General features: G+C 35.9%; 3 protein-coding genes across 5 annotated transcripts in view; 2 read left to right on the top strand and 1 right to left on the bottom strand.

Moving 5' to 3' along the window:
* LOC306861073 (ninjurin-1-like) overlaps positions 1-17,306 on the bottom strand; it is a gene marked incomplete at both ends in the record, with an annotated part of 649,099 nt that overhangs the window by 475,110 nt on the left and 156,683 nt on the right. The gene's annotated exons all lie outside the window — the stretch shown is intronic.
* LOC306860359 (rho guanine nucleotide exchange factor 3-like) lies at positions 922-11,825 on the top strand. Of its 3 annotated transcripts, none has more exons than XM_079402018.1 (13): positions 922-1,155; positions 1,341-1,398; positions 1,511-1,573; positions 2,916-2,960; positions 3,225-3,332; positions 3,431-3,595; positions 4,035-4,097; positions 4,170-4,266; positions 4,345-4,421; positions 7,552-7,809; positions 8,792-8,962; positions 9,089-9,281; positions 10,349-11,825. In XM_079402018.1, the coding sequence occupies exons 1-13, from the start codon at positions 1,115-1,117 to the stop codon at positions 10,594-10,596; spliced, it is 1,587 nt and encodes a 528-aa protein (XP_079258144.1). In that variant the 5' UTR covers positions 922-1,114; the 3' UTR covers positions 10,597-11,825. The 3 variants fall into 3 exon arrangements, with proteins under 3 accessions (XP_079258144.1, XP_079258143.1, XP_079258145.1); XM_079402017.1 differs by having other exon boundaries at positions 944-1,155; positions 1,508-1,573; positions 10,349-11,520; XM_079402019.1 differs by lacking the exon at positions 1,511-1,573 and having other exon boundaries at positions 944-1,155; positions 10,349-11,520.
* On the top strand, positions 12,071-16,668 carry LOC306860306 (ubiquitin carboxyl-terminal hydrolase 21-like). The gene is made up of 13 exons (XM_079401932.1): positions 12,071-12,238; positions 12,782-12,974; positions 13,378-13,431; positions 13,524-13,641; positions 13,849-13,963; positions 14,134-14,256; positions 14,342-14,406; positions 14,734-14,837; positions 14,915-15,001; positions 15,084-15,162; positions 15,276-15,383; positions 15,483-15,597; positions 15,828-16,668. The coding sequence occupies exons 2-13, from the start codon at positions 12,945-12,947 to the stop codon at positions 15,916-15,918; spliced, it is 1,089 nt and encodes a 362-aa protein (XP_079258058.1). The 5' UTR covers positions 12,071-12,238; positions 12,782-12,944; the 3' UTR covers positions 15,919-16,668.

The following is a 17,306-nucleotide window of genomic DNA, read 5'->3' on the forward strand; positions in this document are numbered from 1 at the left end:
ATTGAATTTCTGTCTAAAATGTACTTTGCCCCCTTTTCTATTGAGTTTATCCCTGCTGCAAAGCTGAAAGTGTGATGCTGCCACTATGTGCTTCACATTTGGAACCGTGTTTGTGGTGCTGTATTAATTTTACAAGTTTGCTCTCAACAGATTACAGAATCATTCAGGTTGTTACCTTTCAAGTGCTTGTGGGTGCACTTCATGTGGTTATGTCACTTTTCAAGAATAGATACAATTTTAAACCTAACCCTTTTTAAAGCATTTGATTTTGATTTACCCAGCATCTAAAGTGGCATTTAAATACAGTAAATGTGCATTAAATTAACGTATCCAGAAAGAGGAGTAAATCCTATTGATTTTTATCCAGTTTGCTGACTGCATTGAAAGCTCAACCATTAAACCCTGTTACTATAAGAAAAAAAGTATTTTTCTTTAAGGGAAATTCAAGTTAAAGATTAAACTAACATTTGGTCCCAAAATGATTATTGAGCGACTGCTGTTTTTAGGCTACGTTTACATAATTTAGATGTCTTAAACTCAGCAAATGGAAACCACTAACATATTTAACCTCCTGAGGTTGACCATCAGCACTTTCTTAAGGTTAAGCACCTCGTTTCTCAGACATTTAATGGGGAATTTTTTTTAGTTTTTTTTGTTTTAGGCAATATCTTTGCATGCTTTATTTCTGAGTCTGACATGCTTCAGGACAAGCCAAATTTTGCATCATTTCTTTGTCAAACTGAGCCAGTCATGACCTGATCAACTGAGCAGCAGACACCACTGCATTATTTTCAGAAATGTTATATGTGGCTGGTGTAATTACACAGAGACTCAAAGATCTGTAAAGACATTAAGAGAGGCTGATTTGTCTTCATTCTGCCTGACAACAGGAAGTACATGTTTTTTTCTGACACAGGATGTGGTTTCAGATATGCAAGTGTAAGAGGAAGAGGGGAGGGCTAGGAGAGAGCGCACATTATCTTTTTTGTCTTTTCTTTGAAAAGTTGGAACAGGTACTTCTAAGATTTGTGGTCTGATTTTTAATGTAATAGTCTTATAGTTACTGCTGTTTCTTTTCATAAACACATTTGGAGATGCTTTGAGAGAGGAAAAGATGGAACTTGAAGAGACGGAGGTTGATACATCACCTTCCTGGTATGACTTTTTCACAAATTATCAATAGTCGCTCAAACTAAATGACATTTTGGTGTTTAACTGTCATTCTGATCAGCTGTAATGGTCTATAAATTCACTATAGCCCTTCATTAATGAACTAACAGGTGATAATTTGGATCATACACCACTGGATCATAATTCCACTTTATTTGATTCTTATTCAGGTCTCCTGTATCTAGAGAAAGGCTCCTCACATGCGCCAACCTGTCAGATATCGCAGGGGTAAGTTTCGTTTTGGTTATAGATATTATGCATATTTTGATGGACAGACCTTAAACTGTAGGTCTTGCTCCTTTGAAGAACACCAATGTATTATCTGTTGGTTTCTAAGCAGAAGAAAAGAAAACAAGACCCAAGTAGTGATGCTGAGCATTCAGCCCGAATCTTGGAGTACTGTGTAAGTTGTTATCTATGAAATAAGATGCAACATGCCTGATCTAAGTATGTTGTGAATCATTTTGATATTGTTTTATAGAGTATTAGATGTTTGAATATGATTGTTTGCGCATCTGTTACAAAAACAGCCACGATATTTCCTGTTAGTCTGTCTTTAGATGATCTAAAGATAATCTACTCAGAGATTAAAGTTCTTCCCTATATGTTTTAATTTAATCATTGATTATATATGAAGATTAATATACGTGCGTTGAGGGGTCTGACATGGTGAAGATAGTCTACCTGTTTGTACTCTTCACCGGAAACGTGTTGAGACCAGGTGACTCCATAACAATCCATGGTTTTCCTGGTCTGCTACACAAGACATCTAGAAAAGAGCACTCAGCTTTCAAGAGAAATTAAGGAAGGTTACAGTAAAAGAATGAAGCAACTTGTGCTCAGCTGTGAGGAAAAAGCTGACAAGAAAAAAGCTTTACAACTCAGTTTCCTGTCTGAATCCGCTATGAGCACACTTTGAATGATAGCGGTTCAGTCTCACTTGCCGTTGTCGCTGTTTCTTCAAATACTGGCACTTTTGACCCTGTGGGCTTTTAGAAAATAAACTCTCACATTAATAAAACACCGGAAATAATGAAAGCTGATAATATAAGATGGAAATACAACACGGCTTCAATACTGTAAAAACCAATTAGAATCTAGGACCAGAACCGTATGTTTTCCAAATTGGGTCTGATCATATTCTGTAGTGGAAACAACGTTGCGGAAATGGCCTAGTTTTGCTAAGGCTAAGTTTATAGAATTTAATGTACCTTAAATACATTGCCATTCACACATTTTGAAATGATGCAAAAAAAAAAAAAAAAAGTAATTTCCTTGTTAACAAATGAATAAAGTAAATTTAAATAAGAAGTTGCTGTGGAAATTACATCATAACTTGTCAGATTTTTATATAAAATAACTTACAGATGATAAATTTATGATTATAATATTTTAGATTATCATTGTTTTTCAAATAAATTTTACAATGGATATTTCATGACTTATTTTAGGAATGAAGTCTTGGTCTATGAGTAAAAAATAAATGATGAATTCTGGAAAACACTTCCAAATTCATTATAACAACCATAATATAGCAAAAAGAAGAAAAAAAGTGTCTGTAGTTGAAAAAAAGCAAAAACACACACTCATTTGTGAGTGAAAGTCTTTGTGTTCTGCGTTATTGTTCTGTTACTGATGTATTTACTGATATTTGGTGGAATAAACTCGTCTAGGTTTACTGCTTTCATCTGCTTGTGGTTATATGCTTGTGCTGACATCTGTACTACACTACACGTCTCTTTCAGGAAGACGATGACTTTCCCATCAGTGACCACATACAAGATTCTGAGGTACAGAAATTAATATGCATCCTTGTTCTAGTTCATTTCTGCTCAACACAACAACGGTCTATAAACATTTAGAGTTGTCAAAACATCATGATCAAATCTGATAAAGCTCAAATCTCCTTACTGAACTGTCAGTTACCTTTCTCAGTTTCAGTGAATGCCCTGGTGTTGCATGCTAGATATTAATGGTCCATGATACATTAAAACATAATTATACAAGTACATTTTAACCTTGACCGTTATTCTCTGCTGTTGCCCTCATATTAGGGTCCATGTAACAAAAGAGTCAAACCAGTAGATAAAAGTGCTTCAGTCACTGGTATTATAGCACCGGTGAAGACCCCAGCACTGAAACGCTTGGGTCAGTCCATACAGGTACAATAAACCTCTTCATACACTCACTCTGTTTTTTTTTATCCATCTCAAATATGTATATATATATATATTTATGTATGTTTATTTATATTCCTCAGCGTTCTATTAGTTTCCGGACAGAGGCCCGGCCGTTGCCCCCAATGCCAATAAGAACACGTCAGAAGGCCTCTTCATTTCCTCGCCGGCGGAGCAGCCAGCTGTGGAGTGATACAGTTGACAGTATGAGCCATGAGCTCAGTACCAAAGAGATCAAGCGACAAGAGGTGTGAAAAGCTGCTTGAGTTAACACCACAACGACATGATTCGTACTCTTTAAAGTTTATTTTTTGCATGATGTAATTCAATTCTTTATTAATAAGTTACAATTTAAAGCATCAAACTGGTAGTTTTGGCTTGTGTACCTTAATACCTTTTTAAAGAGCTTTCAGTGGCCCAACTCTGTCTTCACTACCTTAGTTGTGAAACAGGAAGTGAGCTGGAATACGAAGCCATGTTCTCTATTTCAGTGTCAGAATTTCCTCTGAAAGGCCCTACCACACACTGCCAAAACTGACTGGTAACTTATGACAGTAGCGCAGTTATAAAAGTGTGCGAATTTGTGGTATCTTCTACTTATGTAAGGCCTCATGAGGTTAGAACTACCAATGCAGTTTTTACCCTTCATTTATGTGTTATTTACCTCTTTATTTTCTTTGCTTGCAGGTAATCTATGAGCTAACCCAGGGTGAGAAACAGCTCATTGAGGATCTAAGTCTAGTGAAAAAGGTTTGTGCAGAATTCAACAGGTTTGTTTCTATTGTGTTTATGGAGGGAATTAAATTTCATCTCTCCTGACAGGTGTACTATGAACCAATGCTGAAATTAGACATCATGACAGAAAGTGAGCTGGGACAGATATTCGGAACCCTTGATTCATTAATACCCCTTCATGAAGGTAAATGTTAGTGAATTCTTTGTAGTTGTTTCTTTGAGATATAATTGTGTATTCACAATTATTTACCTGTGCATTTAGATCTTTTAGTTCGTCTTGAAGGTCTTCGTGGAGCAGAGAAGACTGTGCAAGAGGTCGGCCCGACCATGATGGACTGGGTCAGTCTTATGTTTGACAGCCTACCAATATGTAAAAATAATAACAAAACGTTGTAGTCCATTTTTTTTTTTAAACATTGCCTCTGCTATTATCGATGCAACTCTAAAGGCCCATTCACATTGAGGATGATAAACAAAACTGTGAAGTTTCAATTATCGTTTAAATTCTATGAGAAAGGGGAAGAGTATGGAAGCCTGTTTCTGCCACGAAATAAAAAAAATATAGAAAAGGTAATTGCGACTTTTTACTTCAGAATTCTGAGATTATGTATCACAATGTATACTTTATACCTCACAATTCTTTTTTTTAAGTTATGTTTATGAGCTTTTATGCCTTTAATGGACAGGACAGTAGAGAGCAGACAGGAAAGCATTGGGTGGAGAGAGGAGAGCGGGATCGGCAAAGGACCTCGAACTGGAGTTGCCCAGAGCAGTTATGCTATATGTCGACACGGCACACTAACCACGAGGCTATTATTGGCGCCGACTATTCCTCACAATTCTAGGGAGAAATTAAAGAAACAGAGAATTGCAAGAAATTAACTCAGAATTCTTAGAGAAATTTACAAATTCTGAAATATTATATAATACTCAGAATTACATGGAAAAAAGATTTCAGAGTTTTATATCTTACAATTCTGACTTTCTTTCATGTTTACAACATACAGACTTTTAAGACAAAAAGTTCGGCGCAAAAACAGGCTTCCATAGAGACGTCCATATAACAGCTACAGACACAGGTGGACAATACTGTTGGAATTATGATGATGATCCATAAAAACATTGACAGCCAATCAGAACATACCCAACCAAAAAAAGTGTGAACATTTAAAGCAGCAGACAACAAAAGCAGCTCACGCGTGTAATAAATATATAACTATATAATACAGATATACACACGTTGTCAGAATTGTTGGGACCCTTTGTAAATATGATCAAAGAAGGCTGTGGAAATAAATCTGCATTGTTAATCCTTTTGCTCTATTATTTAAAAAAATAACAAAAATCTAACCTTTCATTGGATAATAAGAATTTAGAAATGGGGGGAAATATTATGAAATAAATGTTTTTCTCTAATACACATTGGACACAAGTAATGGTACCCTTTTATTCAATACTTTTTGAAACCTCCATTTGCCAAAATGGTATAGGAGTTTTCTTCTATAATGCCTGATGAGGTTAGAGAACACCTGACAAGAGATCAGAGACCATTCCTTCATCCAGAATCTCTCCAGACCCTTTAGATTCACAGCTCCATGTTGGTCCTTCTTCTCTTCAGTTCACCTCACTCATTTTCTACGGGGTTCAGTTCAGAGGACTGGAATGGTCATAGCAGAAGCTTGGTTTTGTGCCCAGTGACACATTTTTGTGTTGTTTTTGAGGTTTGTGTTTGGATTATTGTACGGTTGGAAGATCCAAACATGGCCCATTATAAGATTTCTAACAGAGTCAGTCACTTGTTGATTTTTTATCTGTTGGTATTTGATAAAATCCATAATGCCATGTGTCCAGGACCTCCAGCAGAAATATAGGCATACAAAATTTAAAAATACAGCAGTATATTTCATTGTACACATGGGGTACTTTTTATCCCTGTGCTCACCAAACCCATCTTGAGTGTTTGCTGCTAAAAAGCTCATTTTCTGTTACATCTGATCGTAGAAGCCAGTCCCATTTGAAGTTCTAGTCGTGTCTGATAACTGGATATGCTGGAGATTGTTTTTTGGTGAAAGCCTTTTCTTTTCTTGATTTTTTTCTTGAAATCCTCCCAAACAACGTGGTGATGAAGGTGCTGTTTGATAATTTTTTTGAAAGGTTTTCTGACCCCGAAACGCGACCTTTTTCTGCAATTCTCCAGCTGTGGTCCTTGGAGTCTTTGGCCACTCAAACTCTCATCCTCACCGTGCATTAGGACGATATAGACACATGTCCTCTTCCAGGCAGATTCATAACATTTTCTGTTGATTGGAAATTCTTAATTATTTCCCTGATGGTGGAAATGGGAATTTTCACTGCTCTATTTCTTTCCTTAAAGCCACTTTCTAATTTGTGAAGCTCAATTATCTTTTGCTGCACATCAGAAATATGTTCTTTGGTTTTTCTCATTGTGATGGATGATTAATTTGGCCTTTGTTTTCCCTCCTATTTATATTTCTGTGAAACAGGAAGCCATGGCTGAATAATTTAATGTTCATAATCACGCTAGTGTGCTCAAAATTGTGAATATGAATGGGAATATATTTGATATATTAATGGGAATATATCAAATATATTTTACTCATAAGAATTTCTAGGGGTACCAATAATTGTCCAACTTGTATTTGAGAAAAAAAACATTTCATAATGATATTTCCCCCCATTTTAAATTCTTATTCACCAATGAAAGCTTAGATTTGAGTGATTTTTTAAAATAAAAGATCAAAAGAATTAACAATGCACATTTATTTCCACAGCCTTCTTTGATCATATTTACCAAAGGTACCAACAATTCTGACCACGTGTGTAAATGCCTAGTTCTTTCATGAAACTCTAGATGGCGCAGGCTGACGGGTTGTTAACGTAACTGATGATATTCACAGAGTTATACGACTTGGCACAAACTGATTGGTTCACAGTTGCGTACGCAACCAATGAGCTTGCAGCTTTACGTTAAATGGCTGGTAGGATTTCACTTTTTTGCAGTGCGCTTTCAGAGTTCCTCTAAAACCCTCCACCTTCCCCAGCTGTAACTGTAAAGATCTGCTACGGGTTATTTTATATGCTATTTGTGCAGTAGCAGTATGTCTTAAATACTCACTGCACCATATCGCCATACACTTTGACAGTAGCAAGTTCCTGTTCTTGCTTACAGCAGCAGCAGCAGCAGCAATTATCTACAACTACAGCAATAACCAAAGGCGGGAGCAATTCAGCAGCAGCAGTGTAGCTGATCTATTCCGCCAAGACCAAATATATTAACATTGTCATATCCATTACCATGCTAATATCTTCAGAGAGTTGTCATGACAAGAACTGAAGTTTTATTTATAAATAAATTATTGTTCTTGGTGTGAACGGGCCTGAAATTTCACCCACCGAACTTCAATAAAACATTTGAGTGGGTTATAAGCTCTTTGCTGTCTTTTCATAGTTTCCATGTCTGGAGGCATACATCACATACTGCTGTAACCAGGTTGGGGCAAAAGCTCTGCTCGATCAAAAGAAGCAGGACAGACGGGTTGAGCATTTCTTGCGGCTGTGCCAGGAGTCGTCCTTCAGCAGAAAGCTAGACCTGTGGAACTTTCTAGACTTGCCTCGCAGCAGGCTGGTGAAATATCCACTGCTGTTAAAGGAGATTCAGAAGAGCACTCCACCTGAGCATCCGGACGAGGAAGCGCTGCCACAGGCGGTGAGTTTAGATGCTTTCACATATAGCATACTAACACTGGATATGGATCCACGTTACTTCTTCATGAATGACTCATTAGGTACGTCCCAATTACCCAGATGATGCACTTAAATAACTGAAAAAACGAAGTGTGGAATGTTGGACACTTCATGCATTCGACTGTCTCAACTTTAATTACTTTACGAAGGGGGAGGTGCTATCAGACTCCAATTATTAATGACAAAATAACCTTATATAAATCATACACTACATCAGGGGTAAGCAACATCGGTCCTGGAGTGCCGATGTCCTGCAGAGTTTAGCTCCAACCCTGAAAAATCCTCATCTGCCTGTAGCCCTAGTAATTCTGAAGACCATGATTAGCTTGCTCAGGTGTGTTTGATTAGGGTTGGAGCTAAACTCTGCAGGACAGCGGCACTCCAGGACCGACGTTGCCTACCCCCGCTCTACATGGTTGAGTACATGGTGCGTAAGTAGATAGTGTATAAGTGCATCATTTGGGACTCAGTTAACGTTTTGAACAAAATGGTTGAGTGATTGATGAAATTATTCTCACATGAAGCCATATTTGTGCCATATAAATATAGGAGAAATAGTAAGGGTAGTATGCTAGGATGTTAACATGCAATGCAGCTACCTTTATTGTTGCCTGTTAACAATTGGTTGAGTGATTCACTTTTCAAGACCTGCCACCAGGGTTGCCAGGTTTTAACAGCAAAACCCGCCCAATTGCTACTCAAAACTAGCCACATTCCGCTTTCCGGCGGGTTAAATACACGTTTTTTGGTGGGGTTCCCATGATAAAAGTCTCATTCCAGGGGCTAAATATCATGTTATTGGGGTCGCTTCAACCCGCGGACATGAAAAACATCCTGCAGAATGAGTGTTAAAGTAGCCCAATTCCGCAGACTTGGCAACACTGCCTGCCACCTAATGTTGTAACAATGCAATTAGTATATGCTTTTATTTCTTGTTACCTCAGATGGAACTAATCCAAAGGATTATAACAGAAGTCAATCTTAAAACTGGAGAGGCTGAGTGTCAGTTTTACAGACGGGGGCTGTGCTACTCAGAAGACAGCCAGAGGGTTCCAGAAATCCAGGCATCTCGTTTTTTATACTGCCATGGTGAACTGAAGAGTACTAAAGGCCAGGTAACTGCAAGTTTTTCATCTGAATTGATATTTTATCTTTTCAACAAATGTATAGCAGTTTATCATTCTAGCGTTTAAACTAAAAACAATCCACACAGATTTTTCCTTCTCATTTCTCCTCTCTAGAAGCTGCATGTGTTCCTCTTTGAGCTGGTATTGGTTTTGACCCGATCAATGGCACAGGATAGGGAAGGACCAGTCCAGTTCCAGGTGTATCGTCAGCCCCTCCCAGCTGCTCACCTCCATCTGGAGGACCTACCTGATGGAGAGCCAAGCAGCTCTGGATCCTTTCGTGGGGCTTTTACGGGCAATGACAAAGGTAGCAGCATCGCATCTTACACTTATAATAATTTATTTATAGATTTTTTTTAGTTGAAAGCATATGACGCATACAGGATTGCAATAAAATGATTACCATTGAAATTGAATAAACCGATTATTTAACATCAGCAAAGTGTTTAATTTTATTCATTGTATATTATATTTTTTTATATTATATTCAGTATTTAAAAATTTTCAGTATTTTAATGTTTTAAGATATAAAAATAATAATAATAATAATAATTTTGATTTATCAGTTGCTTAAAAAAATTATTAAAATGAAGGTAACCGGGTTAAATTTTTTTCCAGTTTGCATGCACGTCATGTAATGGATGGCAATTAAATGATTAAAATCGAAGAGATTTGAATTTAAATAAACTAGTGCTGTCAAACGATTAATCATGATTAATCACATCCAAAATAAAAGATTTAGTTTACATAATATATGAGTGTTTACTGTGTATATTTATTCTGTGTATATAAATACAATCACATGCATGTATATGTTTAAGAAAAATATGTTTATATATTAAATATATTTATATATAATATAAAATATAATAAAAATATATCAATGTATATACCTGTAAATTTTTTCAAAATATATACTGTATGTGTGTATTTATATATGCATAATAAATAAACACAGCATACATATTATGTAAACAAAAACTTTTATTTTGGATGCGATTAATCGTGATTAATTGTTTGACAGCACTAGAATAAGCCATTTTTTTCTTGCAATAAAAATGATTTAAATTTACTAGTGAGTAAACATTATTTTAAAACAGTTACAGTAATACCAATGATTTAGTTTGCCAAAAGTGTTGTTCAATTTTTTCCACCGGCAACATACCTAAATTATTCAATAGGCCTATTTAATGCTTTTTGCTTTTATAATGCTTGCATTAGAGGCTAAAATATTCAACTGTTTTGTAATTCTATATGCTTTTAATTTGACATTAGAGGTGTTCAATTGCTTTCACTTCATTCTAACTTTTGTAACACATTGCTTTCACTTCATTCTAACTTTTTTAACACATTTTACTTCTAATTCCCTCCCAGTGAAGAACTGTTTTCGCGTGAGTGCCACAGGGCGCTCCAAGTCTCAATCCCACAGCCTGCAGGCTAATGACTCCTTCAACAAACAGCAATGGATTTCATGTCTGCGCCAAGCAATGGTTCAGTCACGGGACAGACAGGCTCAAAGCAGCCACTGCAAACCCTCCAGGCGTTTAAGCCCTGACCCTGCACTCTATAACAACATCGCTGAACTCAACCTTAACTCTGATGTGGAGATGCCAGACACATAGACCAGGGCCCACCGGTGCTTTCCAGTTGAATGGTTCATTCACAAACACAGAATTACACTGTTATTGTGACTGTGACAGCCGACAAATGAGATCACACATGCCGTCTTACACCCTGTCTAGAAACTGTGAGAATAATGTCATGTAGCTATATTTGTATTCTGCATGTGTGGATGTTTGTTGGTGTCAATGTCTCACAAGGAGAATATTTTATATTAGATTTATGCTTCTTGCTTAACCTGTTTTTTACGTTGAGAATACTGTGTGATATTTGTTAAATATGTTTTAGGTTATGGGCAATGGGGACCATCTCTCAGTTCCTCATTCCTTTAAACTGAGTACCATTTCTATTTCATATAGTTAATGAACAACATTTGTGCAATCTGAACGGTAACTAATCTTAGATGAGTCCAGGATGTTTGTCATTGCCCTTTGGTAGCATCAGGGCTAACAGTTCTGCTAGTCTTTCACTGATATTTACCTGAATTTAGCCTAAATGCTTATTTCCTCTTGATATAAAGCAACTGTATTTATGTTTTACCTTGAAATGACAGTTTCAAAATCATTCTGATGGTACAGTGACTTATAATAAGGCGAATAGCTTCTTTCCAACGATCCCCTTATGTGTATATTCTAGGAGTGTAAGTTTGGAGAGTGAGTACGAAATTGTGGCTAAAAAGGCGAATTGCTTTATGGGAGGAATAAACGCACATGTACAGCAATCCACTGTTATTATGACAGTGGTATATTTACGACAGTAAATTCCACTCATTTAACTATAAGGGGCCCCAAATTAGCAAAAGTACAGACAACTATACAGTTGCTTTATAGGTATTCTGTGCCTCTTATAAAAAAGGTATTCGTTCCCATTTTCATTTCAGTGCATAATCGTTACCGTTTTGTTTTCAATAAACTGACAACTTCCATAAAAGTGGATTTGTTTATTTTTATTATTATTATTATTTATCAAAGCAGGAATATTCATAACATTAATTTCACTTATTAGATTAGTGCTTCACTTTTACTAGTGTTTTTTTTTAAATTGATATTTCTCAGTCATGTAATAATCTGCCAGTTTTTTTTTTTTTTTTATATGTTCAACAAAAATACAATATTGTGTTGAATTAAGATGCTAAAGTATATTTTATGGATGCATAAGCATACAAAACCACTGCTAGAGAAAGCATATTTTTTGTCAACTTTTTACTCAAAATAAAATACTTCCACAACTTCCTAGTCTGCCAACTAACCCTATTTTCGCCTAGTACTAATACATAGTAGTTAAGACTATTTCTCTCATTGATACTGGCATACTGTCCAATAATTATTCATAGTGTATACAGTTCTAGTTTACTATAGTGACTGTGAGAAGCGTGCAAACATGGTCTCTTCTCAGTGTCAAAGCTGTTCTTAAGCAAAGACGAAGACGTGGCTAATTATAGAAGGTCATAAAGAGAGAAAGGAAAGATTAGCCATAATTAAAGCTGGTTCACACACACAGCGACAGGACAGACAGGTGAACAGCAGGTGTAATGAGAGCACAGTAACGCTTATACACTTTCTAATTGGGCTTGATGTTTGGATAGAAACACTGGCGCTCATTGACCATCAGTCGGAAAATAAGTGTAGACGATACTTTATAAGGGTGAGTAAACAAACGTTTATGTGATCAATTTATGTAATTAATGCAGTTTTATTGAAAACATACCTTTAAACAACAACAACACGTTTATTTTTTGTTTAGTTTGCTGTTTTTTCTTTTCTTTTTTAATTTACCAACGCTCATTGCTCTCTCTCTCTCTTTCTCTCTCTCTCTCTGCTATTTTAATGTTTTTAAACTAATTGGTCAATATTATATCCAAGTCAAACTACTGTAAAAGTGCTGCCTTATGTATAGCCAAGAGAATTATCACTTCTCTTTTTTTCACTTTAAATGAGAAACAGTCAGTCAAAATCAGTTAAAACAGCCTGCATTAATTGACTTATTTTTAAATATGTCTTGACTGAACATAAAATGTCAAGTTTCCATCATTGCAAAACTGACATACTGTCAAAGAATGTGACCAAAATGATTATTCATGCTGGACTGAATCGCAAACCAAAGTTTTTAGCAACAGAATGATCAATATAGTTGCTTAATGAATAAGAAATTCAAAGGAGTTTGAATTATTCATGATTTCATTCACAGGATCATTGGCACCGTTGCACTGCACACAGATGTGGTAATGCCAAGAGCTGAATCCACAGCAATGGACAACTCGTGTCAGGCCCTGTGCTGAAACTTAGTCACTCAAAATGGTCTTCAGCCAGAGAACGTGGACATTTCAAAGTCTGTACTATACACATCCATCATGGGACTCCTGCTGGTGACAGACAACGAGGTGAAGCAGTGTTATGCCATTGACACATTCTGTCTAAAACATGCCACATTAGTCTGTTTTAGACATGGCATTTATTATATATAGGCCTATCCTGTCAACTCTTATATGCTGGAAACAACAGGCTTAGCTTATCTATAAACTACATTAATAATTACTATAAAAAGAGCATAAAATGTATGTGTTTTGGCACCTGTAGGTGCTCACCTCGAGTTAAGTATATCTGGTATTAACCTCAGTGTCATACATGAAAATGTCTTCCCTCTCTGTTATAATTGGATCATAGACCTATAAATAGACACTCAGTCACTGCAGGAGGGATAGTAAATGGCAAACCTGTTGCCGCTTGTGATGTAATTGAGGAAGTCACACTGACAGTCATTTGCTGTCATTTTTCATCCTACAGAAAGAGCTGCAACTGGGAAATGGACAAGTTGGACTGCGTAACGTTGGAAATACTGTATGTTCTAATTCAAAGCCAGGTTTTAATGCTTATGTTTGCAAGAAAAAAATCCCTCCTATACATATTCAGATGTTCTCTTTTGTTTGTAGTGTTTCCTTAATGCCATCGTGCAGTGTCTCTCTCACACTCGTATTCTTCGGGACTACTGTCTGATGAGAACTTACCTTCAGGACAAACACTCCAACCAGGAACCTGTGCTTATGAATGGTAAGCACACTTCAGCTGTTATTTAAACATTATTAATAAGGGAAATCAAAATCTGAGTGGTTTGGGGCTGCATGGCTATTTAAAAATAATACTAAAAAGATTTATTTGAATGATTATTTTATCTATCAATTTAATGATTTTAAAATCAGGCATTCCTCTACTTCTCATCTACTTTCTGAAATATTTTTGTTAATGACTTTATTGTAGAATTCTCTAAAGTTTTGGCTGGCTTGTGGGAATGTGATGGTGGGGAAACCACAGTGAATCCTGGGAAGTTTTATCACGTCTTTAAAGAGTCAGTGCCTTACTTCAGTGGCTATAGGTATGTTCAATACAAATGATTACAGATATCTATTCAGATTTCTCTGATAAACACTATATTTAAAATATGTTCTAGGGTACTGGTGTTTAGAGATATCCTTCTCAGTTGTTATGTATATAATATTTTGCTGACAAATAATCTAAAATCCATTTCATATCCCACTCACACAGTCAGCAGGATGCTCAGGAGTTCTTGCGGTTCCTCCTGGACAGGCTTCATACAGAAATTAACCGTCGTCCATCCAAACATCCTGCAGTTATGGAAATTAAGGAACCAACATACACACGATTCAGGTACTCCACAAAGAGACAGATCTTGAAAGGAGCAAACCTATCTGGAGTCATTTAGAGCCTTTAAATCACGTATTGTCTCCTGTAGGATTTCAGAGGAGGCCTTTGCAATGTGGCAGAAGCACCTTGACAGGGATGACAGTAAAATTGTTGGTAAGCTGGGGGAGGTGGATTTTTTTGCATAACACCTTATTCATGCTTACGGGTGGGTTTTTTCAATACATTTCTGGATTTAATTGATTTTATTATTATTTTTTATATATGTGAGTGTGTGTATAAATGTTTAAAAACAGTAAAATACCAAAGTAAAATAAATTAAAGTACTGTTAATATAACATATATAATTGTGATCATCATCATAATGTATATTTTTATTGTTCAAGTCTATTGATTATTTAGTAAATACTATTTATTTACTTCTGTCCATTTTAAATCCTGGTGTGCACCTGGTGCTCAAATATTTTTTCCCTTCTGTCACAGAATTGTTCTCTGGTCAGCTGCGCAGTTCCTTGCACTGTTCAATCTGCTCCCATTACTCCAACACCTTTGACGTGTTTTGCGACCTGTCACTCCCCATCCCAAAGGTAACACTCCCAGGCCCTTCTGGCATTGTGCGGATGATGTCATCATGTCATCGTTTTTGTTTGTGTGTGTATTGCAGCAGAGTGATAATGGACGAACCGTCACACTGAGAGAGTGTCTAGACCTCTTTTCACAAGAGGAAAAACTTGATAAAGAAAACTCACCAGTGAGTGAAAAGCATGGCCAGTTTTTGCTTGCATTTAAAATGGGAATTTTTGCTCATACCCATGGATGTGTATGTTTCTTAGATGTGTGAGCGGTGTAACCGTCGCACTGAGAGCACAAAGAGACTGACTATCCAAAGGTTTCCAAGAGTCCTGGTAATACGTATCCTTTTCAGTAAGTTCAGTAATTATCTGTGGTGTGGAGCAGTAAGTATAAGGTCTTATGACCAAGTACATGCTTTACAAAAGGTACATTGACTTAACTTCCCATCTCAGACTTAAATCGATTTGCCATGTCAAGGTACTCAATCTCAAAGAGCACAGTGTCAGTTTCTTTCCCCCTGAATGGACTGGATTTAGGGCCATTTGGACCTGTTGACTACAGTGAGCTGATAATATCTGAATAAGTATCATACGCAATATAAATTTTGGTTATTATTATGTGCAGAGGTGTATGAAATATTACTGTATGTTTGCTTTCAGGTCCAGTGCTGTATGATCTTTATGCAGTATGCAATCATTCAGGCACAGTAAATATGGGTCACTACACGGCTGCATGTCGAGAGGAGGAGGGCTGGTGCTACTATAATGACTCATGGTGGGTGCAGTTTTTTCTCTGCAATAAAATAATGGTATTTAAAGGCCAGTTTTCTCACATGATATACAAGAGTAGTAATTTGCTCCTATTAGAGATAATATAGACAAATTAGATTATTTGTTTGTTTAATGATGTTAGGATTTTTTTAATCGTAATAAAGAAATAACATTTCATTTAATTCATACAGCAGAGGAAAATGTGTAAACATTCATTCTCTGTTTGTTTCACAGTGTTGGTGAAATAACAGAAGAGAAGCTTCAGTCCAATCAGGCGTATGTTCTCTTCTATGAGCTCAAAAGCTGCAATATCACCAGAAAATGAGGGCAGAGAGTGTGTTGTTATGAGAGACTTCGGGGATTATCTGGCAGATTTCAGATTCAACAGAAAAAAAAAAAAAAGTTGCAGTGTGATGTTGGGAGAAAGTGAATGAGTCAAAACTGGTCAATTTACATTATTACATTTCATTGTAAATCCATGATAATGAGGTATTTTTCACTACACTAAACAAAGTGTTTTATTAACTTTATGCACTCCGAAAAGCACATTGTTTTAGAAAAGCATGCCTGTTGTATAAAAAAAACTTAGATATGTAAGGACTTGTTTGCATTGAAATGTTTGTTTTATTTTTTCTGCATTTTCTAATTCTTAAATTAAAATCTGAATCTCGTAATGTGTTTTAATTAAGAGTGGAAAAACAGGGCTGAACTAAACATGGAAATTATTGCAGCTGGTGGATAATATAAAATCTTTGTCTGACTGTGCAAGCACACTGTACATTATATCTGGCTTTACACATATGAGGACCTCCATCATATAAAAGCTCTTATGCTTCTGTTATGGAATGACATGCAAAATACTGTGCCATAAATGAATGTCCAATCCTCCACTTTAAATCCTTTTGTTCTAGTGTTAAATTTGATATTTAGATGTAACACTTACCCAGTGTATGAATGTAAAAAAAAAAAACCTTTTGAATGTTTGTTTTAGTTTAGACATAGTTTAGGATTTGTACAAGTAATGATTTACAGCATGCCACCCACATTTAATTTACTTTAATATAATTATATTTTATACATGTGACTCCAGTTCACTTATTTCAATTCACCCTGATACCGCATTAACAGACAGACAGATAGATAGATAGATAGATAGATAGATAGATAGATAGATAGATAGATCGACAGACAGACAGACAGACAGACAGATAGACAGATAGACAGATAGATAGATAGATAGATAGATAGATAGATAGATAGATAGATAGATAGATAGATAGATAGATAGATAGATAGATAGATAGATTGAACACTGAACACTGCTGAAAATTCAGCTTTGCCATCTCATTAATAAATTACATTTTAAAATATATTAAAATAGAAAACAATTATTTTCAATTGTAAAATTACTTCACAAAATTACTCTTTTTAGTAGGCTATTATTATTTTTTAAATCAAATAAATGCAGCCTTGGATAACATCTTGTTTTGTCCAAACTTTTGACCGGTAGTGTTTAAATGTGAATTATTATGGATAACATAAAATGTATGACTTACTTTATTTTAATAGAACAATATAAAAAAAAAAACGTTAAGTCATTCAGTGCTGTATCTACATTTGACTTTTGATGCTTATTGATTTATAGAGCAAACACCGCCATCTTCTGGTCTACCATGAAAGCTCTTCTCAGCGCATCCTTCTCCCCCTGTTGGT

The sequence above is a fragment of the Barbus barbus genome (genome assembly GCF_936440315.1).
Source record: "Barbus barbus genome assembly, chromosome: 41".
Taxonomy (NCBI): domain Eukaryota; kingdom Metazoa; phylum Chordata; class Actinopteri; order Cypriniformes; family Cyprinidae; genus Barbus; species Barbus barbus.

Bases quoted from the DNA above. Each gene is read 5' to 3' on its own strand.
- LOC306860359 (XM_079402017.1), top strand. From the start codon at position 1,115: ATGGAACTTGAAGAGACGGAGGTTGATACATCACCTTCCTG. The intron at 4,098-4,169 runs GTTTGTGCAGAA...CTCTCCTGACAG, and splicing joins ATCTAAGTCTAGTGAAAAAG to GTGTACTATGAACCAATGCT. The intron at 4,267-4,344 runs GTAAATGTTAGT...CTGTGCATTTAG, and splicing joins ATTAATACCCCTTCATGAAG to ATCTTTTAGTTCGTCTTGAA.
- LOC306860306 (XM_079401932.1), top strand. From the start codon at position 12,945: ATGGGACTCCTGCTGGTGACAGACAACGAG. The intron at 13,642-13,848 runs GTAAGCACACTT...ACTTTATTGTAG, and splicing joins GGAACCTGTGCTTATGAATG to AATTCTCTAAAGTTTTGGCT. The intron at 15,002-15,083 runs GTGAGTGAAAAG...TATGTTTCTTAG, and splicing joins TTGATAAAGAAAACTCACCA to ATGTGTGAGCGGTGTAACCG.